The sequence below is a fragment of the Mustelus asterias genome, chromosome 1 (assembly GCF_964213995.1).
Source record: "Mustelus asterias chromosome 1, sMusAst1.hap1.1, whole genome shotgun sequence".
NCBI classification, from domain to species: domain Eukaryota; kingdom Metazoa; phylum Chordata; class Chondrichthyes; order Carcharhiniformes; family Triakidae; genus Mustelus; species Mustelus asterias.
In genome coordinates, this window is record NC_135801.1 from 151,889,732 (window position 1) to 151,916,360 (window position 26,629).

Genomic DNA, 26,629 nt, shown 5'->3' on the forward strand with positions numbered 1-26,629 from the left:
GAAAGTGAATGGAACTCTAACAGTAAGAGTAAACAGAGGTTACTCTAACCCTAACTCTAACAGTAAGAGTAAAGAAACTGAATCTAACTCTAACAGTAAGACTGAAGAGAGATTAATCTAACTCTAACTCTCTCACAGTAAGAGTGAACAGAGATCCATCTATATTTGACAGCAAGAGTGAACAGAGTGAATCTAACTCTCTAACAGTAAGAATGAATCTAATTCTAACAGTGAATAGAGGTTTCTCTAACAGTAAGAGTTACTCTAACAGGAAGAGTGATCAGAGGTTACTCTAACTCTAACAGTGAATAGAGGTTAATCTAATCCTAACAGTAAGTGAATCTAACTCTAACTCTCTAGTGCTAAGTGTTTCTCTATCAGTGACTCTATCTGTCGCCCTGCTGCAGCAGAGCCGGAAGTTGAATCCTGTCACCCAGGCAACCGCAGCTTCCACCATCCGCCGCCCAAACAATCCATGTCCAGTTCAGAAAGTGCGATAACGACACCTTTTCCAAATGCACACAATGAAAGGGTATCAATGAGACCAAATCCGCGGGATGATCGGGGCAGATATCCAACGGTTAATGTGGCCAAAACTGCCGGGGGGGGGGGGCGATGGGCAGCCGGCGGTAACCGGGGGCAACCGGGCTGCCTGCAGAGATGCCTGAATGGGGAATTGAAATTCCGGGGAATTGAAAAAAAAGAAAGTAGAATTTCCGTGGACCCGATTATATATTTCCCAGAAATTATTATACAGGCTCTCCCACCGAGGAAGAATGAGATAATGGTTGTGAGGAGATGTGTGTGTTTTTGTTTTTTTTTGGCGATCAGGAGGAAAGGGGGGGTCCTGCGAGGGGCTAGGGGACGTCACTTCCGGAACCCAGGGTTGAGTCACTGTTGCTGCGCGAGTGGCAGGCGCGCGTTCGCTCACTCACTGACTCACTCCGGGGAGAGGATGAGTTAATGAGAGCGACGGCTCGGGAGGGAGGGGGTGACAGGCAGCGAGTCACCATCGCCTGACTCAATACTTCCACTGTGTGCGAGGGACCGGGGGGGTGGGGGGGATCACTTCACAATATATAAAAAAAAGCACACAGGACAAGGCCGCAGATTCGCCTCGATTTCCTCATTCAAAATGATGGAAGAAATCGATCGGTTTCAAGTGCCCACAGCCCGCTCAGAAATACAGCCGCTGGTAAGGGAGGATTTTGGGTTTCTTTCCCACAAAAAAAATCTATCTCTCTGTCTGAATATAGCCTCTGGTAAGGGAGGGTTCTGTTTTACAAAAAAAACAATCTGTGTCTCTCCCTGTTTGTCCTAGTACATCACATCATGTCTTAGTACAGCCACTGGTATAAGGGAGCGTTTTGCCTTTCAATAATAATCTCTTGTCTCTGTGTTATTTTATTTCTCAATAGTTTCCGTCAGCCTCCTTTCCACTCCCGGCTTCCCGACTGTTTGCAGCCCCAGGCCATTCCCTGGTGATTTTATTAATATATCTGCTTAGTGGGTGGGGGATTCAAAAGCCTTTATTCTATTGTTTATTTCCCCTTTTTTTAAATATTGCTCCGTCATTTTGATCCCACGGTATTTGCTGTGATGCGCTAACTCCCTGCTTTTCAATCAACAAAAAATGCGCATTTTAATGTATCTGCACAAGTTTTAAGTGATGCAGCGGCTGGTTGGGCCCATGAATTCACACTCACTTTTGCCTCCTCTCCCAGCCATTAATTACAGGGCGGGGAAGCCAAACGTGCAGAAAATTGTAGTGGTGTATCCCAAATGACTTGTTTGTTTTTCTCTCTTTTTTTTTTGCACCTAAAAGTGAAGGAATAATGTAGGTAATTTTATAGAAGAAATGTGTAATTTTAATGAATAATAAAGTTAGACTTAGTTTTGTTAATATTTCAAAACCTTGTCTTCCACACCAGGTGCATTGTAATAGTTGTGGGTTAAAATTTAAGCAGTACTGTTTATTTCACTTGACACCAAACACTTGGCGTCTATGAATTTCATTCAAATAGAACAATGATTATGTAATCAACTTTCAGGTGCAGATGTTGTAATTCTAATTACTTGGAACCTTATTATGTTATAGCTGTAAGCCATGCCCGAATGCGTGCATGTTTTACATATTTCAGGGAATGAGAAACTTGTAATTTTAGTTTGTGTGTAATCCATTGTTTTCCATGAAAATTGTAGTTGTTTTCATAGCTCTTGAATATATTTGAACTCTAAATATGTATAACAATATAGACTTGACAAGAATTTGGGTTGCTTGGTCATTATATCATAGTTTTACCAGGGCACAAAATTGAGCTGAGATCAGCACATCCAAAAATTGACCAGCATGAATTAATTAATAGCTGTCCTGGTGGCCCAGTAAATTTATGGATATGGTACAGTGTGCAGCTGCAGGCAAGAGTCCTGCTTTGCAGGGTTTTCACAAATGTGTTTTATTAAAATCCAAACTACTTTTTAAAGATATTTTTGTGATAGCTAGTCAGTTACTATTCTGTATAACGATTCAGGCCCTCTTTTGATGATGAATATCTTTTCTGTAAAAGGTTATAAGAGTGAGGGAAAAAAAGCGTACTATTTCTATAGTGCTTCATCACATTCTCAATGTCACAAAAAACTTCATAGCTAGTGAATTACTTTTAAAGTGAAATCACTGTTGTTCAGACAAGCATGACAGCTAGGTCCCACAAGTAATAATTGAGATAAATGAACAGTTAATCCATTTTGTGGTACTACTCAGATAAATGTTGGTCATGTTACAAGGCTCTTTGATTGCTCCTATTAGATCTTTGTCCATTTGAACAGATCGATCTTGCTTATAGCACAATATTTCTGACCATGCAGCACTTCCTCAGTGCTGCACTGAAGTATGAGATTATGCATTCAAACACAGGAGTAAGACCTTCTGAATTAGAACCTTCTGACTTGAGAGGCGAGTGCGCTATAAGCTCTGCCAAATTATTATTTTTTTATTTGTTCATGGGATGTGGGCATTACTGGCTGGGCCAGCATTTATTGGCCCATCCCTGAGGACATTTAAGAGTCAACCATATGGCTGTGGATCTGGAGTCACATGGAGGCCAGACCAGGTAAAGACGACAGATTTCCTTCCCTAAAGTACATTAGTGAACCAGATGGATTTTTACATCAATTGGCAATTGTTTCATGGTCATCATTAAACTTTTAATCCAGAGATTTATTGAATTCAAATTACATCATTTGACACGGTGGGGTTCGAACCCCGTCCCCCAGAGCATTACACTGAGGCTCTGGATTACTAATCCAGTGACAATACCACAACACTTTGCCCCCCCCCCCCCCCCCCCCAAGTGTATTTGAAATCCATTTGACTACTTTTAATAAAACAGTGATCAACATTGCGTAAATTAAAAGCTCATGGTGTAGGGGCTAACATATTTGCATGGATTGAAGATTGGCTAACTAACAAGAAAAGGTTGACGTAATGGGTCCATTTCTATTTGCTAGGATGTGATGAGTGGGTAGTACAGTGGTTAGCACTGCTGCTTCACAGCTCTAGGGACCTGGGTTCGATTCCCAGCTTGGGTCACTGTCTGTATGGAGTTTGCACATTCTCCTTGTGTCTGCGTGGGTTTCCTCACACAGTCCAAAGATGTGCGGGTTAGGTTGATTGGCCATGCTAAAATTGCCCCTTAGTGGCCTGAGATGCGTAGGTTAGAGGGAATAGCGGGTAAATGTGTAGGGCGATGGAGGTAGGGCCTGGGCGGGTATGCGGTCGGTGCAGACTCGATGGGCCAGATGGCCTCTATCTGCACTGTAGGGTTTCTATGATTTCTGAGTGGTGTATCACAGATCAGTGCTGGGGTCTCAACATTTTACAATTTATAAATATGACTTGGGTGAAGGGACTGACGGTATGGTCACAAATGTGTTTGAAACAAAAATGGACAGGAAAATAAATTGTGAAGAGGACATGACGCTACAAAGGGACATAGGTTAATTGAGTGGGGAAAAATTATAGAATCCCTACAGTACAGAAGGAGGCTATTTGGCTCATTGAGTCCACGCCAACCACAATCCCACCCAGGCCCTATTCCCGCAACCCTACATTTTTACCCAGCTGATCCCCTGACACTAGGGTTAATTTAGCATAGCCAATCAACCTAACCGACACATCTTTGGACTGTGGGAGGAAACTGGAGCACCCGGAAGGAAACCCACGTAGACACGAGGAGAATGTGCAAACTCCACGCAGACAGTGACCCGAGGCTGAAATTGAACCTGGGTCCTTGGTGCTGAGAGGCAGCAGTGCTAGCCACTGCCACGGTGTCACCCCTGGCAAATGGAGTATAATGTAGGCAATTGTGAAATTGTCCATTTTGGCAGGAAGAATAAAAATAAGCTTATTAACTAAATGGTGAGAGATTGCAGAGCTCCAAGGTGCAGAGGGATCTGTGTGTCCAGGTGCATGAATTACAAAAGGCCAGTGTACAGGTGTAGCAAGTAATTAGGAAGGCTAATAGAATGTCATATTTGTTCTAAGGGGAATTGATTACAAAAGTAAGGAGGTAATGTTTCATTTGTACAGGGGACTGGTGAGACCCTGGAGTATTATGTACGGTATTATCTCCTTTACTTAAGGAAAGATGTAAATGCATTAGAAGCAGATCAGAGAATGTTTACTAGACTGGTACTAGAAATGGGCAGGTTGTCTTATGTGAAGAGGTTAGGTTTGTATCCACTCGAGTTTAGAAGAGTAAGAGTGAAAACTTTAAGATCCTGAGGGGTGGATGTGGAGAGGATGTTTCCTCTCGTCAGATAATCTAGAATTAGGGTCCACTGTTTAAAAGTAAGGGGCTGCTCAGTTAAGAAAAATGAGAAATTTTCTATCGAGTCTCTGGAACTTTTCCTCAAAATGGAGTCTTTGAATGTTTTTAAATCAATAGATTCTTGATGATCAAGAGTTAAAAGTTATCGGGGTAGGCAAGAATGTGGGATTGAAGTTACAATCAGATCAGCCATGCCTTATTGAATAGTGGAGCAGATTTGAGGGGTGAGTTAGTTAGCCTTCCCCATTTAATTCATATGTTTGTAATTTTCAATATGGCAATTTCAAAGCAATCTGTGGATCTCGGAAGGAAGACACATGGGTCACAGTTAGGAGGGGTAATAGTCAGAAGGGTGATGTGCCAGAAGTATCCCAGTGGCAGTCTACCATAAAAGAAAGGGATGGGCAACAGATGGGATGAGGGAAGGGAGTGAGCAGTCTGTGGAGGGATCCACTGTGGTTGTCCCCCTCCATAATAGGTATACTGTGCAATATCCGCCTTTTGAGCGGGCAGCGGAGTGAGCAGGGAGCAGAGTGAGAGCTGTAAGGGCTTTGGCTCACAGGGCTTCGGCGGAGGCGAGGAAGGTTGTTTGTTTGTCTTCTGTTCCCCCCCCCCCCCCTTTTTGTTTGCTCTTCCAAAAACTAAAAAGGACATGGCAGGAATCAGTGGGAGGCCAGTATACTGCATTCAGTGTGAGATGTGGGAGTTCCTGGAGACGACTTGCCTCCCGAAAGTCCATATCTGTGCCAGATGCGTGGAACTGGAACTCCTGAAGGATCGTGTAAGGGAGCTGGTGCTGCGTCTCGATGACCTCAGTTTAGTTAGGGAACATGAGAGATTAATAGATGGAAGTTATAGTCAGGTAGTGACACCAGGGTCTCGGAAGGAAGACATGTGGGTCACAGTTAGGAGGGGTAATAGTCAGAAGGGTGATTTGCCAGAAAGTACCCCAGTGGCAGTCTCCCATAAAAGAAAGGGAGGGGTAACAGATGGGATAAGGGAAGGGAGTGAGCAGTCTGTGGAGGGATCCCCTGTGGTTGTCCCCTTCCAAAATAGGTATATTGTTTTGGATTCTGTGGAGGGGGAATGACCCACCAGGGGTAAGCCACGAGGACCAGATCGCCTGCACAGAGACAGGCTCACGGGTCCGGAAGGGAAGGAAGGGGTTTAAGAGAGCGATAGTGGTGGGGGACGCAATGGTTAGAGGCATGGACAGGTGGTTCTGTGGCTAGCTAAGAAGAGGAGCACTCTGGAGGAGGATGACCTGAGTGGGCCTGGAGGTCTGGAGTGCATCTGCTTCAATGCGAGGAGCGTAACGGGTAAGACAGACAAACTTAGGGCCTTAATGCTTACGCGGAATTTGGATGTGGTTGCGGTGACGGAGACTTGGTTAAAAGGACAGGACTGGCAGCTGAATATTCCGGGGTATAAGTGTTTTAGGCGAGACAGAGGAGGAGCTAAAAAAGGTGGGGGAGTAGCGATATTAGTTAGGGAGCATATTACCGCGGTGCAGAGGGTAGACAACTTAGAGGGGTCATGTACTGAGTCACTGTGGGTGGAACTCAGAAACAGGAAGGGTGCAGTCACTATGCTGGGTGTGTACTATAGACCACCCAACAGCCCACGGGAAGTGGAGGAAAGGATATGTCAGGAGATTCTTGATTGGTGCAGAAAAAATAGGGTTGTTGTAGTGGGGGACTTTAATTTGCCTGGGATAGACTGGAAAGTGCTTAGAGCTGGGGTTCCGGACAGGGAGGAATTTGTAAAATGCATACTGGAAGGTTCTTTGGAACAGTATGTAGATAGCCTGACCAGAGAGGGGGCTATACTGGACCTAGTTCTGGGAAATGAGCCCGGTCAGCTCGTCAAAGTTTCGGTAGGGGAACATGTGGCAAATAGTGACCACAATTCTGTTAACTTTAGGATAGTAATGGACAAGGATGAGTGCTGTCCTACGGGCAGGGTGCTAAATTGGGGGAAGGCTAACTATAGCCGGATTAGGCAGGAATTGGTGGACGTTGACTGGGAGAGGATGTTCGAGGGTAAGTCCACGTCTGGCATGTGGGAGTCTTTTAAGGAACAATTGATAAGGCTGCAGGATAAGCATATGCCTGTAAAAAGGAAAGGTAGGATTCGAGAGCCGTGGATAACCAGGGAAATTGAGGATCTGATTAAAATGAAAAGGGAGGCGTACGTTAAGTCCAGGCAACTGAAAACAGATGGAGCTCTGCAGGAATACAGAGAGAGTAGGAAAGATCTCAAACGGGGAGTTAGAAGGGAAAAAGAGGTCACGAGATGTTCTTGGCAGGCAGGATTAAGGAGAATCCTAAGGCACGATAGCATGGTGGTTAGCACTGCTGCTTCACAGCTCCAGGGACCTGGGTTCGATTCCTGGCTCGGGTCACTGTCTGTGCGGAGTTTGCACATTCTCCCCGTGTCTGCGTGGGTTTCCTCCGGGTGCTCTGGTTTTCTCCCACAGTCCAAAGATGTGCGGGTTAGGTTGATTGGCCAAGGTAAATTGCCCCTTAGTGTCCCGGGATGCATAGATTAGAGGGATTAGTGGGTCAATATGAGGGTGAGAGGGATTAGCAGGTAAATATGTAGGGATACAGGGATAGAGCCCGGGTGGGTTTGTTGTCGGTGCAGACTCGATGGGCTGAATGGCCTCTTTCTGCACTGTAGGGTTTCGATGGTAACTGTCGCATTCTATTCATACGTTAGGAACAAAAGAGTTGTCCAGGGAGAAAATCGGACCTCTCGGGGACAAAGGAGGGGAATTATGCTAAGAACCCAAGGGATTAGGGGAGATCCTAAATGAATACTTTGCATCGGTATTCACGAAGGAGAGGGACGTGTTAACCGGGAGTGTCTCGGAGGGAGGTGTTGACCCGTTAGAGAAAATCTCCATTACAAGGGAGGAAGTGTTAGGTTTTTTAGGGAACATTAAAACTGACAAAGCCCCAGGGCATCTATCCTAGACTGCTCAGGGAGACGAGAGATGAAATTACTGGGCCTCTGACGGAAATCTTTGTCGCTTCTTTGGACATGGGTGAGATCCCTGAGGATTGGAGGATAGCGAATGTGGTACCGTTGTTTAAGAAGGGTAGCAGGGATAACACGGGAAATTATAGGCCGATGAGCTTGACGTCCGTGGTAGGGAAGTTGTTGGAGAGGATTCTTAGAGACAGGATGTATGTGCATTTAGAACGAAACACATCTCATTAGTGACAGACAGCATGGTTTTGTAAGAGGGAGGTCGTGCCTTACAAATTTGGTGGAGTTTTTTGAGGAAGTAACAAAAACGGTTGATGAAGGAAGGGCCGTGGATGTTGCTGTATGGATTTCAGTAAGGCATTTGACAAAGTCCCACATGGCTGGTTGGTTAAGAAGGTTAAGGCTCATGGGATACAAGGAGAAGTGGCTAGATGGGTGGAGAACTGGCTTGGCCATAGGAGACAGAGGGTAGCGGTCGAATGGTCTTTTTCCGGCTGGAGTTCTGTGACTAGTGGTGTTCCGCAGGGCTCTGTACTGGGACCTCTGCTATTTGTGGTATATATAAATGATTTGGAAGAAGGTGTAACTGGTGTTATCCGCAAGTTTGCGGATGACACGAAGATGGCTGGACTTGCGGATAGCGATGAGCATTGTCGGGCAATACAGCAGGATATAGATAGGCTGGAAAATTGGGCGGAGAGGTGGCAGGTGGAATTTAATCCGGATAAATGCGAAGTGATGCATTTTGGAAGAAATAATGTAGGGAGGAGTTATACAATAAATGGCAGAGCCATCAAGAGTATAGAAACACAGAGGGACCGAGATGTGCAAGTCCACAAATCCTTGAAGGTGGCAACACAGGTGGAGAAGGCATATGGTATGCTTGCCTTTATAGGACGGGGTATAGAGTATAAAAGCTGGAGTCTGATGTTGCAGCTGTATAGAACGCTGGTTAGGCCACATTTGGAGTACTGCGTCCAGTTCTGGTCACCGCACTACCAGAAGGACGTGGAGGTGTGAGAGTGTAATCATAGAAATCATAGAAACCCTACAGTACAGAAAGAGGCCATTCGGCCCATCGAGTCTGCACCGACCACAATCCCACCCAGGCCCTACCCCCACATATTTTACCCGCTAATCCCTCTAATCTACGCATCCCAGGACACTAAGGGGCAATTTTAGCATGGCCAATCAACCTAACCCGCACCTCTTTGGACTGTGGGAGGAAACCGGAGCACCCGGAGGAAACCCACGCAGACACGAGGAGAATGTGCAGACTCCACACAGACAGTGACCCGAGCTGGGATTCGAACCCAGGTCCCTGGAGCTGTGAAGCAGCAGTGCTAACCACACTGTGCTACCATGCTGCCCCAGAAGGTGTAGAGAAGGTTTGCCAGGATGTTGCCTGGTATGGAGGGTCTTAGCTATGAGGAGAGATTGGGTAAACTGGGCTTGTTCTCCCTGGAAAGATGGAGAATGAGGGGAGATCTAATAGAGGTGTACAAGATTATGAAGGGGATAGAAATCTAGAAAACTGCAACACAAAACAGGCCCTTCGGCCCCACAAGTTGTGCCAAACATATCCCTACCTTTTAGGCCTACCTATAACCCTCCATCCTATTAAGTCCCATGTACTCATTCAGGAGTCTCTTAAAAGACCCTATTGAGTTTGCCTCCACCACCACTGACGGCAGTCGATTCCACTCGCCCACCACCCTCTGTGTGAAAAACTTCCCCCTAACATTTCCCCTGTACCTACCCCCCAGCACCTTAAACCTGTGTCCTCTCGTAGCAGCCATTTCCACCCTGGGAAAAAGCCTCTGAGAGTCCACCCGATCTATGCCTCTCAACATCTTATGTACCTCTATTAGGTCGCCTCTCATCCTACGTCTCTCCAAACAGAAAAGACCGAGCTCCCTCAGCCTATCCTCATAAATCATGCCACTCAATCCAGGCAACATCCTTGTAAATCTCCTCTGCACCCTTTCAATCTTTTCCACATCTTTCCTGTAATGAGGCGACCAGAACTGAGCACAGTACACCAAGTGGGGTCTGACGAGGGTCTTGTATAGCTGCATCATTATCCCCGGACTCCTAAACTCAATCCCTCGATTGATAAAGGCCAGCACACCATACGCCTTCTTAACCACCTCCTCCACCTGCGGGGCCGATTTCAGAGTCCTATGATCCGGACCCCAAGGTCCTTCTGATCCTCCACAGTACTAAGAGTCTTTCCCTTTATATTGTACTCCTTCATCCCATTTAACCTACCAAAATGGACCACTACGCATTTATGTGGGTTGAAGTCCATCTGCCACTTCTCCGCCCAGTCTTGCATCCTATCTATGTCCCTCTGTAACTTCTGACATCCCTCCAGACTATCCACAACCCCACCAACCTTTGTGTCGTCGGCAAACCTACCAACCCATCCCTCCACTTCCTCATCCAGGTCATTTATGAAAATGACAAACAGCAAGGGTCCCAGAACAGATCCCTGGGGCACACCACTGGTGACTGACCTCCAATTTGATAAAGACCCATCTATACCCACTCTCTGCCTCCTTTGGGCAAGCCAGTTCTGGATCCACCGGGCAGCAGCCCCTTGGATCCCATGCCCTCTCACTTTTTCGAGAAGCCTTGCATGGGGGACCTTATCGCACGCCTTGCTAAAATCCATATAAACCACATCGACCGCTTTCCCTTCGCCAATGTGTTTAGTCACATTTTCGAAGAACTCCACCAGGCTCGTAAGGCACGATCTGCCTTTGACAAATCCATGCTGAGTATTCTTGAGCATACTAAACCTCTCTCAATGCTCATAAATCTTGTCCCTCAGGATCTTCTCCATCAGCTTACCAACCACTGAGGTTAGACTCACCGGTCGGTAATTTCCTGGGCTATCCCTATTCCCCTTCTTGAAAATAGGAACCACATCTGCAATCCCCCAATCCTCCGGCACCTCTCCCGTCTCCATCGACGACGCAAAGATCATTGCCAGAGGCTCTGCAATCTCGTCCCTCGCCTTCCACAGTAACCTGGATAGATAGATAGGATGAGCGGTGCGAAGCTTTTTCCCAGATCAGAGGAGACGATCATGAGGGGTCACAGGCTCAAGGTGAGAGGGGCGAAGTATAACTCAGATATTAGCGGGGTGTTTTTTACACAGAGTGGTGGGGGCCTGGAATGCGCTGCCAAGTATGATGGTGGAGGCAGACACACTGGCATCGTTTAAGACTTAACTGGATAGTCACATGAGCAGCCTGGGAATGGAGGGATACAGACGATTGGTCTAGTTGGACCAAGGAGCGGCACAGGCTTGGAGGGCCGAAGGGCCTGTTTCCTGTTTTGTTCTTTTTATAAATTATTCTAGAGGAAAACTGATCTATAATTCATTTAAAATAGAAACTTATACTGTTGCAAATTCAGTCTGTGACTTCCAGGTGGAAGCAGAGATTTATTACCTGATTTTTTTCGTATTAGGTTTTCAAAGTTCACTTTGCCTGGGAACACTTCACCCATTGATAAATATTTTAAAGAAATTACTGTACTAAATCATCTGCAGATTATAAAGGTTGATTAGGGATTAAAAAGGAGGGGGGGGGGAGAGAGCTTGCACATGGTGGCAGGAGAGATAATGGTGGTATTAAATGAGTACTTTGCATCTGCCTTTACAAAGGAAGTCCAGACTGAGGTGTGAGAGGAGGTAATTGGAAAAGCTATCTTTAATATTGAAAAGGTACCAGAAGCAGATGAGATACATCCAGGGGTACTGAGGGAAGTGAGAATGGAAATTGCAGCAACGCTAGTGATAATCAGTCTTCCTTAGACAGTGGTAGTGCTAGACCCCTGTTCAAAAGGGGGTACGAGGATAAAGCCAGCAACCACAAGTCAGTTTGACTTCAACGGTAGGGAAATTTCTGGAAACTATAATTCGAGACAAAATCAATAGACATTTAGACAAATGCAGGATAATTAAGAAAAGCCCGCATGGATTGATTAAGGGGAAACTTGGTGGGAATTTTTGAGGAGGTAACAGAGGAAATATGGACAACACTATTGATTTGGATGTGGATTTTCAGAATTGATTTGATACAGTGCCACACACATTTGTGAGTGACAGGAAACAGTACTCATAAATGCTTGTTTTTCAGATTATAGGCAGGTTTGTAGTGGGGTTCCCCAGGGATCATGTTGGGATTCTTGTTCCTCCTGGTGTATGTTAATAATCTAGACTGATGTTCAGGGCATGGTTTCAAAATTTGCAGATGATACAAATATTGGAAACACTCAACTATGATGAGGATAGTCTCAAACTTCAAAAGGACATAGACATGTTGGTGGTTGGGCAGACAAGTGGCAGATGAAGTTCAATACCCAGAGCTGAGATGAAGAAACAGTATAAAATGAAGAGAAACTCCAAAGGAGATGCAGGAACAGAGGTACCTTGCTGTATATTTACTTGAGTCATTGAAGATGGCAGGGCATGTTGAGAGAGTAGTTCATAATGTCAATGTCCACTCAAGAGAGGGCACAGATTAAAAAATAATTGGCAGAAGTAGTAGAGGTGACGTGGGGCGAAAGGTCTTCATCTGAAGGTGCTTGGAGTCTGCTGAGATGGTGGTGGAGGCAGATTCGCTGTCTGTAAAAAGAGAATGTGCAGGGTTATGGGAATAAGACAGGGTAGTGAGATTAGGTCGAATGCTGTTTTGGAGAGCCAGTGCAGACTTGATTAGCCAAGTGGCAGCCTCCTGCACTACAGATTCTGTGAAGCAAAATATATAATTATCCTAAAACAAAAACATAAAATGCTGGAAAAACTCAAGTCCAGCAGCAATTTTTTTGGAGAGAGAAACAAAATTAACCTTCCACATCCATGACTTTTTATCAGAGACATCACCCCTGAGGTTGGCCATTTTACTACTATCCATAGTCATGCTTTCCAGCAAAATCACTGTAATTTAACGAAAAGTTATAACTTTTATCTCCTTGCTCAGAGGGTTATTCAGCGGTCTCCCAAGCAGTGATCAGCTATCAGATCAGACTATACTGACTACTTGGATTGTGTGATTTCAGTTGCACAGTGATTCTCTTGGCAGATAAATTGTAATATCCAGCAATTAGAAAAATCAGTACTTTTTTCCTCATTGAACTGTATATATGCTTAAAGTCAAGGACAATTTAATTTCTCCAGCTGTAAGAAATATGTGACTGCACCATTAGTACCAGTATACATCTATAGACTGTTCTAGAAAATATTGTTTAATATTCTAATATAAACTGTTCAGAGCAGTTATGCTCAACAAAATTCCAGGTAACTGTGAAAATGTGCTAATATCCTGCCAATTTTGGTTGTTCCAAGTGTTTGGAACAGACCCAGGGTCAAGGCATTCCTTTCAGTTACAACCGTCATGTTGGGCTGTTCTTTCTACAATTCATGTTTTTTTTGCCAACTGTATTTGTGCAGGAAAATCTGTTTTAAAATGTTTATGAATATTTGAGCTTCTAGTGAAATTAGTGCAGCATGTATTCCTCCACCTACTGATGTCAATCAAGTAGTGACGCATAAAATGTTTCACTAAGTTGGAATACAGTGACAAGGGTTTACTATGTATAGGTTTTGTAACACCTACCTAGATTTTGAACAGCTCGAGCTACATCATCGTTCTTCAAGGATGCAAAGTCCACTTACAAAAATACCAATGATACTTAAGCAAAGTACCTGGGATTGAAACTCCAAAATGCAACGGTCACCAATGCCAATAACCATTGTTGTAAACAGAAAATGCTGGAAATACCTTTTTATTCATTTTCTAGCATCAGTATTTTGCTTTTGCAGCCATTATTACAGACTTCTATTTGCCATTTTTATTTTGAGAGCCAAATAAGTGGTTCATGCTGGCACCACTGGTGAAAAGTTTTACATTTAGGGAAACTGACAGAAAACTCAATAATAACTCCACCACCACTGACAATGGGTATGGTCTCAAGAAGACAGTGATTAAATCTGCACTCACCAATGTATTAAAGTGTGCTCATCGGCCTCTGCTCAATGTGAGCCAAATCTTCCTGTATCACAAATGTTTGAACATTTTCTTGGAGTTGGTATCAGAGTTCAGACTGATTTGTTCTGTCAGATATATGCTGTGAATGTGAATAAGCAATGACCTTGGATTTATGCCCCATTCAGCAGGTGATGCTTGCAATGGCACACTATTCTTTAGGACTCATCTTCCTAGTGGGGGCAAAAAGTCACATTCTGTCCTTCGGGGATGTATGCTTCCAACTGACACCTAAGAAGTGTGGCTAAAAATCCCCCCTTGCTGAAATTAAATCAGTATTGGTTGTGGTTTAACTTGTCATCCTTAATTATGGATACTGTTTTGTTTTACAAGAATCAGGTTTTTCAATTCATAAGCTATTGTTATGAGGTTTTAAATCTGAATAAAGGTATCTGTAAAGCAGATGTAGCTCAAGTGCAATAGAAGTTAGGATAAAAGGTAGGACTGTAGAGGTGAAGTGGCAGTCTTTTATAGAACATAGAACAGTATAGCACAGAACAGGCCCTTCGGCCCACGATGTTGTGCCGAGCTTTATCTGAAACCAAGATCAAGCTATCCCACTCCCTATCATCCTGGTGTGCTCTATGTGCCTATCCAATAACCGCTTAAATGTTCCTAAAGTGTCTGACTCCACTATCACTGCAGGCAGTCCATTCTACACCCCAACCACTCTCTGCATAAAGAACCTACCTCTGATATCCTTCCTATATCTCCCACCATGAACCCTATAGTTATGCCCCCTTGTAATAGCTCCATCCACCCGAGGAAATAATCTTTGAACGTTCACTCTATCTATCCCTTTCATCGTTTTATAAACGTCTATTAAGTCTCCCCTCAGCCGCCTCCGCTCCAGAGAGAACAGCCCTAGCTCCCTCAACCTTTCCTCACAAGACCTACCCTCCAAACCAGGCAGCATCCTGGTAAATCTCCTCTGCACTCTTTCCAGCGCTTCCACATCCTTCTTATAGTGAGGTGACCAGAACTGCACACAATATTCCAAATGTGGTCTCACCAACGTCCTGTACAGTTGCAGCATAACCCCACGGCTCTTAAACTCCAACCCCCTGTTAATAAAAGCTAACACACTACAGGCCTCCTTCACAGCTCTATACACTTGAGTGGCAACCTTCAGAGATCTGTGGATAGATCTCCCAAGATCTCTGTTCCTCCGCAGTCTTCAGAACCCTACCTTTGACCCTGTAATCCACATTTAAATTTGTCCTACCAAAATGAATCACCTTACATTTTTCAGGGTTAAACTCCATCTGCCATTTTTCAGCCCAGCTTTGCATCCTATCTATGTCTCTTTGCAGTCTACAACAACCCTCCACCTCATCCACTACTCCACCAATCTTGGTGTCATCAGCAAATTTACTGATCCACCCTTCAGCCCCCTCCTCTAAGTCATTAATAATAATCACAAAGAGCAGAGGACCCAGCACTGATCCCTGTGACACTCCGCTAGCAACCTGCCTCCAGTCCGAAAATTTTCCATCCACCACCACCCTCTGTCTTTGATCAAATAGCCAGTTACCTATCCAATCTGCCTACTTTCCCTCTATCCCACACCTCCTTACTTTCATCATAAGCCGACCATGGGGGACCTTATCAAACGCCTTACTAAAATCCATGTATATGACATCAACTGCCCTACCTTCATCAACACACTTAGTTACCTCCTCAAAAAATTCAATCAAATTTGTGAGGCACGACTTGCCCTTCATGAATCCGTGCTGACTGTCCCGAATTAATCCGCATCTTTCTAAATGGTCGTAAATCCCATCCCTAAGGACCTTTTCCATCAACTTACCAACCACCGAAGTAAGACTAACCGGCCTATAATTACCAGGGTCATTTCTATTCCCTTTCTTAAACAGAGGAACAACATTCGCCACTCTCCAGTCCTCTGGCACCATCCCCGTGGACAGTGAGGACCCAAAGATCAAAGTAAAAGGCTCTGCAATCTCATCCCTTGCCTCCCAAAGAATCCTAGGATATATTTCATCAGGCCCAGGGGACTTATCGACCTTCAGTTTCTTCAAAACTGCTAGTACATCCTCCCTCCGAACATCTACTTCCTCCAGCCTATTAGCCTGTAACACCTTCTCTTCCTCAAAAACATGGCCCCTCTCCTTGGTGAACACTGAAGAAAAGTATTCATTCATCACCTCACCTATCTCTACTGACTCCATACACAAGTTCCCACTACTGTCCTTGACCGGCCCTAACCTCACCCTGGTCATTCTTTTATTCCTCACATAAGAGTAAAAGGCCTTGGGGTTTTCCTTGATTCGACCCGCCAAGGACTTCTCGTGCCCCCTCCTAGCTCTCCTAAGCCCCTTTTTCAGCTCGTTCCTTGCTAACTTGTAACCCTCAATCGAGCCATCTGAACTTTGTTTCCTCATCCCTACATAAGCTTCCCTCTTCCTTTTTACAAGACATTCCACCTCTTTTGTGAACCATGGTTCCCTCCCTCGGCCATTTCCTCGCTGTCTGACAGGGACATACCTATCAAGGACACACAGTATTTGTTCCTTGAAAAAGTTCCACTTTTCATTAGTGCCTTTCCCTGACAGTTTCTGTTCCCATCTTATGGCCCCTAATTCTTGCCTAAGCGCATCATAATTACCTCTTCTCCCAATTATAAACCTTTCCCTGCCGTACGGCCCTATCCCTCTCCATTGCAATAACAAAAGACACCGAATTGTGGTCACTATCTCCAAAGTGCTCTCCCACAACCAAATCTAGCACTTGGCCCGGTTCATTTCCCAGTACCAAATCCAATGTGGCCCCACCTCTTGTCGGCCTATCCACATATTGTGTCAGGAAACCCTCCTGCACACACTGCACAAAAACTGCCCCATCCGAACTATTCGACCTACAAAGGTTCCAATCAATATTTGGAAAGTTAAAGTCCCCCATGACAACTATCCTGTGACCCCCACACCTATCCATAATCTGCTTAGCAATTTCTTCCTCCACATCTCTATTACTATTTGGGGGCCTATAGTAAACTCCTAACAACGTGACCGCTCCTTTCCTATTTCTAACTTCAGCCCATATTACCTCAGTATGCAGATCCCCCTCGAAGTGCCTTTCTGCAGCCATTAAACTATCCTTGATTAACAATGCTACTCCTCCACCTCTTTTACCAGCTTCCCTACACTTACTGAAACATCTATACCCCGGAACATCCAACAACCATTCCTGTCCTTGTCCTACCCACGTCTTCGTAATGGCCATAACATCGTCGTCTCAAGTACCAATCCACGCCTCAAGTTCATCTACCTTGTTCCGGATGTTCCTTGCATTGAAGTAGACACACTTCAACCCACCTTCCTGTCTACTGGTATCCACCCTTGACACCTTCCCCAATACGTCACTACCCTCAACACTGACTTCCGGACTACAACTCCTTTCCCCACCCCCCTGACAAATTAGTTTAAACCCCCCTGAAGAGGTATTTTATAGTGGTATTTAATAGCTTTGAGCAAAGATTTACCCAGAAAAAACACTAAGATGGGTGCATCATTTTGATCTTATCACATGTATTATACAATGAAAAGTATTGTTTGCGCACTAGACAGACAAAGCATGCTGTTCATAGTGTACATGGGGAGAAGGAATCAAGTCTTCTAAGCAAAAACTTGATTTTCTTTTGTTCAAATCCATTCACAGCTTTGCTGTTTCCTATCTCTGTGCACTTCTCCAGGTTTACAATCCACCATAAGCTGTGCTCCCCTAGTACTGGTCTTGTGCAGCCCCCACTCTCTTTGCATCCCTGTACATAGACATGCTTTTCCCTCTTGAAGGCCTAAGCTCTGGAATGAAATGAATAAACCCCTCTGCCTCTCTCCTCTCCTTTTTAAGATGACAACTTTTTGTAATAGTTTAACATTATAAAATGTCATTATAGCATGTCACAGAAGCATTATGCAATAAAATTTCATACCAAGTCTTGTGTAAAGGATTAGTTTTAAGGTGCATATTAAAGGAGGTAAGAAAGACCACAACAGCTAAAGGCATGGCCAGCAATGGAGGAGGGATTAACAATGGAAATGTTGAAAAGGCCAAAATTGGAGGAAGGTTATCAGGCTGGAATAGATTACAGATATAAAGAGCAAGTCCATGGAAGGATTTGAAAACATGGATGTGAATTTTTAAATTAAGACCTTTCTTAACCAGGAACCATTACAGCTCAACAAGCACAGGAAGGATGGGTATTAGACCTGCTGTGCATTAGGATAAGAGCAACTGGGTTTTGAATGAGCTTGTGTTCATGAGGGTAGAAGATGGGAGGCTGGACAGCCACTTTGACCAGACTTTTCATCACCTGTCCAAACATCTGCTTTGGATTTGCGTTGGTCTTTGTCTGACAATGCACCTGAGAGGTCTCTTGGAATGTTTTCCCACTTTTTAAGAAGCTTACTAAATGCAAGTTGCTTAAAAGAAACAGTGAAGCTACAATTATATTTTCACTATTTAAATTTGTTAATTTTTAATGTCACTGACCTAAACTGCTCATTTGTGTTTCTGTAAATAATTGAATAGAATGATGAATGCAAGTCAAGTATATAACTAAACATTATCTAGAATGCTTTTAGTAAGGAATTTTCCAAGCAACTATTTTCGTTTGTTTCATCACTTCAAATGTTGTTTTGATCACTGAAAGCAGCAAAATTCCTCCTTTTTAAAAATATAAAGTTCTGAAAGTTTATTATTGTGATTACACAAGTAGACTGAGTTGCATTTAAATTAATGTGGGTTTTTACAATGTTAAACAAGTTTGATTGGGGAAAGAGTGGATAAATCATTCTTTAAAAATGCAAGAACCTGACGTAGACTAATTTTGAGTGAGTGGGTAAAACTATTGCTTCCCTCCATTTCTAGCCTTTTGTACACTCCCAATTTTAATCTCTCCACTGTAGTGGTAGGGAAATAGTGATGTGGGGAAGTGTCAGGACTTTGAACACGGGAGATAAATTGGAGGGTTTTTTGCCAAATGGTCACAACCAAGAGCTGTAAATGAGCAATGAAATTTGGGAGTCCAAGTTCACAAATCATTGAAAGCTATTAGAATGGCACAAAAAGACAATCAAAAGACACTCAGATGTAAAGTCAAACCATACCCCATGTATCCTTTCAAGTGGGTGTAAAAGATTCCATGGCATCATCCCAAATGACCTGATGAAGGGGCAGTGCTCCGAAAGCTCGTGCTACCAAATAAGCCTGTTGGACTTTAACCTGGTGTTGAGACTTCTTACTGTGTCATCCCAAAGAACAGAGTTCAATATAAAATCATTTACTTATGGTTTGTCCCTGCAGATGTATGTCCCAGTCTTCAGAATTCCCTTCAGCTGCAGCTATTCTCAGATAAAATTTTCATTTATCGTGTTTTGACTGGATGCCTCAGTCCCTTGTTCTGGTTGCTTTTCCAATACTCCCAAGCTAACTGCTTGTTACTTTCTCTGCCACAAGTCGCTGGAGACAACAAAACTTCTGTACCACTGTAGAGATTCAGAATACTCTAAGTTCTTCCACTAATTTCAAGCTTGGTAATCTTGCAGCTCTGCTTCTTCACAAAATTATAACTAAAGTTATGCCTCATCCATGCTCTATGTAGTCTATTATGAAGTTAGTTTTTACTCTGTTTACAGTGCAAGTCTATTTAACTGTTGTCTACTTTTGGCTATCTTAGTCAACTATAAACTGAGCAAAAACACCCAGATAAATTGAAACCAGAGAACTACCACGACAGGTGGTGGAATTTGTAGCGGGATCCCCTTTTTAACTCCACTGGGCTTATTTTAGGTTTGGTTCTCCGTTACCCAAACCCCACCAATGTCCGAGTGATTCTCTCTCTCGCCGATGGAACAACGGCCACCTTGCGTCTACTTCACTAGAGTAGCGCTCCCAAGAGAGAGAAAAGGAAACTGCTGCCTATCCACTACCTGGCAGCCTTTCCTGAGTGGGCGGTTTCGAAGCGCCCAGGGTACCCTCAGTTCCAGACTCTGGAATTATGGTAAGGGATATTTAATATTGTGACTTGGTCAGAGATCATTGGTGAGAAATTGAAAATATCAAAACGGACTCCAATGGAAGTCAAAGATATATATATATATATTTGTTAAAACATCAAAGTCAATCACCAAACACCAGGAAAACAACACACAATGCCTTATGCTCTATAAGACTATGGCTATGGAAGGAATACTATAACGGGCACAACGGAATGCTTACTTTACACAAGTTTACCAGTGTCTTAAACTATGAAAGGTGCATGCAAAAGCCTTCCCCTTTCCCCAAAGCCTCATCCACTATGATGATCTCGGGAACTTCGCGAATTACCGGAGGGTACTCGCAATCCTAGTTTAAATTGCTCAGTGGGCTTCGGGCTGCGTGCTGGAGACGAACGAGAGGCAGGCAGCAACAGGAGAAGAGAGAGAAGAGTGCTGCTATGCTGGTCCGAAGAGAAAAGAGAGAGAGACCAAAGCTTGCTTGTCCCTTTTTAAAACCTGAAGCAGTGATTCTCTCACACAAAACAGTTTCTGATCATTGATAGTTTCGATTGACTGGGACAAAAGGGCCGACAGCCTTAATTGACATTTTAATGTCTTTTAAATGTTCTCTGAGTCATCCTGATTGGAATCCCATCAGCGAGATGAATCATTGATGTTGTCTGTGGATGGAATGATCTCTGTTTTCATTGTCTTTGCTGCTGGGCCATTTACTTCTTGCCTGCTGGTCATGGTTTCTCCTTTGTTTCCTGTTTATTAGATTATCCCTGTCTCGACCTTCTGATTATTCCCAGCCTCTTGCATATTCATGTGGCCTGACAACCAGTCGGCCATTTTCCTTCTCTGGGGTTTTTTAATCATGGAGGATTTGCCCTAAAACTTACAAATTTGAATTCAATAAAAACAAATCTGGAATTAAGAATCTACTAATGACGATGAAACCATTGGCGATTGTTGGAAAAACCCATCTGGTTCCCTAATGGCCTTGCGGGAAGGAAATGTGTCATACTTACCTGATCTGGCCTACATGTGACTCCAGAGCCACAGCAGTGTGGTTTATTCTCAACTGCCATCAGGCAACTAGGATGGGCAATAAATGCTGGCTAGCCAGCGATGCCCATGTCCCATGAATGAATGAATGAATGAAGAAATTTCCACCCATCTCCATGACAATGTAGCTGTCCTGGGATGCCCCCAAAACTTTAAACAAGCATGGGTCACCTTTTGAACTGCTATTTCTTTAGGCGTTCTGGCAATCTATAAAGCCCAACATTTTAATTACCTTTATATCTTTAATCTTTCCAGAATGAAAAATTACCTCTAACATATTAAGATGAACCATGAACTAGTTATTTGCCACAATTTGTACAGAGCCTTGCACAGACCACATATGGCAGAGCTTTGGGTTGTGAGATGAGATTTGGAGGTTGGGGGCTCAGAGGCAGCAACAGTAGCTGTGGAGCTCAGACTGATTTCTGAGGCTCCTTTAAATCTTTGCGACTTTTAAATTCCTTGTTACTTGGCGGGCATGGCCTAATGGAATGCGATCTGAGATGCCTGCTGTTGCAGAAAGACCTATGAATAGGTAGGTGTTTATTTTTGGAGAACCCTTGTCTTTACATCAACTCCCTGTAATGAGGGAGGGGAAAGAAAAGAAAGGGGGGAGCAGGAGGAGAGGGGAGATAGAGTATGTTCAGTTCCTCTCCTCTTTTTCTGCCTCCTGCACCCCTCCCTCCCCCACTCAACTGAAGGTCCACCACCTCCCACCCAACAACTCATGCCCACAAAATTTTCAACCTGGGTCAAACGATTCTGCGGCATTAGAATGGGATGTTGCCTGACAAAAGTTTGGGAAACACTGACGTGCGAGGACAGCGTTCAGATCTTGGGGCCACATCTCCAGAAGGATCCACTGGTTTGGAGGGCGATTGCAGATTCATGAGACTGACATCAATGGTTTGTGGGTTACGTTATGAGGGCACATTGTATTGTTGCATTGGCTTTTATTCCCTTGAGGATAGAAGACTGAAGGGTATTCTAATCAGCCTAGTTAAATTAGCAAAAATGAAGATAAACTATTTCTTCTGCTGAGGCAATCAAAAAAGGGGGTGAGCATAATCTTACTTTGAGCTAGGCCACTCTAGAGCAAAATCAGAAAGCATTTCTTCAGCCAAACTTGAGTAGACATCTTTTTCCCCTAAAGTCTGCAGTGGATATGACATTGGACCTTTCAAGACACAGCCAGACTTTCATAAAAATGAAATAGTCCAGATGCTGGATATCCGAAATAAAAACAGAAATTTCTGGAAATACTCAGCAGGACTAGCAGCATTTGTGGAGAGAGAAGCAGAGTTAACATTTATGATCAAGACCTTTTGTCAGAACAGATGTTTTTATTTAGTTAAGGCTCTCGAGGGATATAGGGCAAAGACAGATAAATTGGGTTGAGGTATAGATCAGTCAAGATCTAACTGAATGGCAGCGAGGCTCCATAAGCTGAATGCCTGATTCCTGTTCCTCTGTGGAAATCAATCTGGTTAAGTGTTTATGCAAGCTTCACTCAGCTTCAAAATTAATTTGCACAACGCAAGCCAAATAAGCAGTGTTATTGTCTAATTTCTCTTGACACAGTTTTTCAAAATATTGCGTGACATACTTTTAGATAGTGTAATAATAATGCACTTTGTCATTCCACACAGGATCCCACAGCCACAGCCATCTCTGAAGGTGAGTGTGACACCCGAGAGGGCGAGACTGTGACAATGAATTACAAGCCATCCCCACTGCAGATGAAAATAGGTGAGCTATATTGTCCAACATTGGTTTTATTTAATACTCTTTGTTATTGGCAAATCATTGGTTACTTCCTTGTTAACGTTCAATATTGAACTGTGTTATTAATATGATGACACAACAGTTGAATTGAACATAATGAAATATACTAACAAGCAGATTGTACTATGACACAGATTTGCTGTAGTTTCATCTGCATGGGCACAGTACACACATTTACTGCTGTAAAATGGCTCTAGATTTAGTTGACAGAATAAAAAAAAGGAAAATCCCAGCCCTGAAGTGGCTTTACCATGTGTGATTATAGGAATTTAAAGAATTTTCTAATTCCACTTTCTTCTATTTATCCAACATGGTAAAATACAAAGTTTATGATTTTTTTAGTACACAATATCCAGCTCAATTAATGTAATACAAAATACCTTAAGTATAAACATTTGAGTTTTGCTGATTCAGGCAAAATATTTACTTATATTTTGAGTGTTTTATAGCAAATGATGTATTTTTTGAGTATCTGTGCTGACGTTTTCTGTGACTGTTATAGATGGATCAGGAATGTTTTGTCCAACAAAACATTCTTGACGATTTTTCTAACATGACAGAAGTTGATACAAATCCCTGACAGTCCAAGCAATCAAGCATGTGCCTTCTGCTTCATGGTTAGATCGATCTCTGAATCTTGATAATATTTGAATTAAGCTAGTTTTATAGAATGCACTGTAGATTTTCCTAATGTGATTGTTTTGTAATTACAAAGTGTTTCATCCCATTTGAGGACAATATTATGGAGGAGGGAGGAATGGGAAACTAATGTTGAACATCCGGATGTGTTGTCTTCAAACCCATACAGAATTGGTTGATAAAGGTGGACCACAAAACATGGAAAATAATCTGTTCACTGATACTTAAAAAGTGACGGAATTTGGAATACTCTTCCGCTCCCCCCAGCTAGTAATTTTGTGTTGTGCAATACAAGAATTATTTTACAGTCAATATTTTAGAAACTTGTTCATCTTTTGTAAATGTCTTCTGGTTATAATAACCTTTGAAGAAATTATATTCTTAAAGCAATTTTTTTTCCTTAGTATGCACAAGTACTTTGTCTTGCCGTCCTCCTCGCCAAGTAACCGAGTGAGGTGGGTTTGTGGTATAGTAGTTGGCATCCCTGCCTCTGAACCAGAAGTTCCAGGTTCTTTCCCCACTCTAGGACTCGATGGCCAAAGGAGGTTCTATGTGTGGTAAAACAGATTGATTATCAACCCATAAATCCTTTCAATCTGTCTATGCTAGGTAGTAAAAGTGGTTTAAAGTTTATTTATTAATGTCACGAGTAGGCTTACATTAACACTGCAATGAAGTTACTGTGAAAATCCCCTAGCCGCCACACTCCGGTGCTTGTTCGAGTATACTGCGAGAGAATTTAGCATGGCCAATACACTTTACCAGCACATCTTTCGGTCTGTGGGAGGAAACCGGAGCACTCGGAGGAAACCCACGCAGACATGGGGAGAAAGTGAAGACTCCACACAGAGGGTGACCCAAGCCGGGAATCGAACCCTGGTCCCTGGCGCTGAGACAGCAGTGCTAACCACTGTGCCACCATGTCGCATAGTGTCCAGGTCAGCCATGCTTGATATGGAGTGATTCCTTTCAAGCTTGCCTCTTACAGGAAAAAATGTGATCTCTGCTTTTGTCCTTCATTGGAAGGAAGGAATTTTGTCCTTCATTACTAGAGGGATGGAGTTTAAAAAGAGGGGGTTATGTTGCAGCTGCATAAGGTGCTGGTGAGGCCACACCTGGAATACTGTGTACAATATTGGTCTCCTTACTTGAGAAAGGATATACTAGCACTGGAGGGGGTGCAGAGGAGATTCACTAGGTTGATTTTGGAGTTGAGAGGGTTGACTTATGAGGAGGGACTGAGTAGACTGGGGCTATACTCATTGGAATTCAGAAGAATGAGGGGAGATCTTATAGAAACATAAGATTATGAAGGGCATAGATAAGATAGAAGCAGGGAAGTTGTTTCCACTGGCAGGTGAAGCTAGAACTAGGGGAGCATGGCCTCAAAATAAGGGGGAGCAGATTTAGGACTGAGTTGAGGTGGAACCTCTTCACCCTAAGGATCGTGAATCTCTGAAGTTCCTGCCCAGTGAAGCAGTTGAGGTTACCTCATTGAGTGTTTTTTAAGGCAAGGATAGATAAATTCTTGAACAGTAAAGGAATTAAGGGTTATGGTGAGTGGGCGGGTAAGCGGAACTGAGTCCATGAAAAGGTCAGCCATGATCTTGAATGGCGGAACAGGCTCGAGGGGCCAGATGGCCTACTCCTGCTCCTAGTTCTTTTGTTCTTGCGTTTCGTGGGTCTCTCTGGGTGGGAAGAGAATCTGGATTATTGAGGCGAATATGTGCTTGTGGCACAGAAAGTATATTTGAGTTGTCGGTTTCAAAAGGACATGAAATGGGCGCTAGGGGTAATTGGGAAGCAAACATTCACAGAGTACAAAAATACCTTCAACCCTGGTAAAGATCAGCATTTCTTTCTAGTTTTTAAATATTACCTGAATCACCTGCTTGCAGAATGCAGACATAACTACAATGGAGGCTCTGCATGTGATGATTGTACTTCCATGAGTGTAGATTCCTTGTGGGAGTTGTGACCCTCTTAAAATTAAAAAAAGAATTGGAGCTGGTGCCCAGGAGGTGAAATTATAGATGAAGCAATTTTCTAATATAATATTCAGTATTGGTAGGAGTGGCCATCTCACAGCCCTTGTGGAGATGTAACCCTGTCTTCACACTGAGGATACTGTCTGTTGTGTTGTGTGGCATTACCACCATGCTAAATGGGATAGATTTCACAGTTATAACTCAAAACTCTAACCTTCTACAACCTGGAAGGATAAGGGCAGCAGATGATTGGGAACATCTCCACCTGCAAGCTCCCCTCCAACCCCACATCATTCTGACTTGGAACCAAATTGCCATTCCTTCACTGTTGTGGGATCAAAATCCTAGAAGTCCCTTCCTAAAGTATCACACTACACTGCAGCAGTTCAAGGTGGCTCACCGTCACCTTCTCAAGGGCAAGTAGGGATGGGCAACAAATACTCACAAAGAATAAAGAAAATTGCAGCACAGGAGCAGGCCTTTCGGCCCTCCGAGCCTGCACTGACCATGTTGCCTGACTGAACTAAAACCCCTTACCCTTCTGGGGACCATATCCCTCTATTCCCTTCCTATTTATGTATTTGTCAAGATGCCCCTTAAAAGTCATACAGTCACTGCCCACCAAGTCACTGGGCTTACCAGCACTGTCCACATCCAATGAAATAATATAAAAAAGGAGAAATTATAAATTTGCTGCTTCAGTCTGTTTTCAAATATTATAATATTTAGATTCTAACAGTCACTTTGATTTAACTTCTGAACAAAGGTATGTAACAGAAAACCTACCCATGACCAATATTGCTTATTGAATATGTGGATAGATCTAGTCAGTTACAGGAACAATAAACTTCCATACAAGTACATTATGAATATGGGGAATATTTATTGTGTGCCTATTGAATTGAAAATGATTACAATAAAACCTGGCAGTTTTGTTGAATTTCTACAGTTCATAGACTCATTTTATAAAAGGCATACTTTTATCTTTGCATTAGCAGTTTTGTCCCATGTGCTACAGAAATAAAATTATAGAAATAAAAATTATACATTAGACTAGCATGTTTAGGTTAGAGTGAAACAATGGCAGCATATTGCACTTTGTTTTTTCCCCCGGCCTATAAAACATATAAAATAACACAACTTCAAGTAACACCAGATTTTGTAGTGAAATGGCAAGTTGTCCGAATGGGTTCAGGTGTTTGGTCTAAATATAACCCAGATTCATGTGGTGAATGCTTTTGGAGAACATGTCAGCCCTTTTACAACTG

At 43.3% G+C, this 26,629-nt stretch overlaps 1 protein-coding gene across 2 annotated transcripts in view; it reads left to right on the plus strand.

The window, feature by feature from the left end:
* Nucleotides 1-944: 944 nt before the first annotated feature.
* The window catches only part of fam219aa (family with sequence similarity 219 member Aa), a 62,326-nt gene continuing 36,641 nt past the window's right edge, over nt 945-26,629 (plus strand). The window contains exons 1-2 of one of the 2 annotated variants that reach the window (XM_078220642.1): nt 945-1,195; nt 22,599-22,698. In XM_078220642.1, coding sequence (XP_078076768.1) covers nt 1,136-1,195; nt 22,599-22,698 — 160 coding nt within the window. In that variant the 5' untranslated portion in view covers nt 945-1,135. The remainder of the gene's footprint in view (nt 1,196-22,598; nt 22,699-26,629) is intronic. The other variant, XM_078220633.1, reaches the window with a different exon arrangement.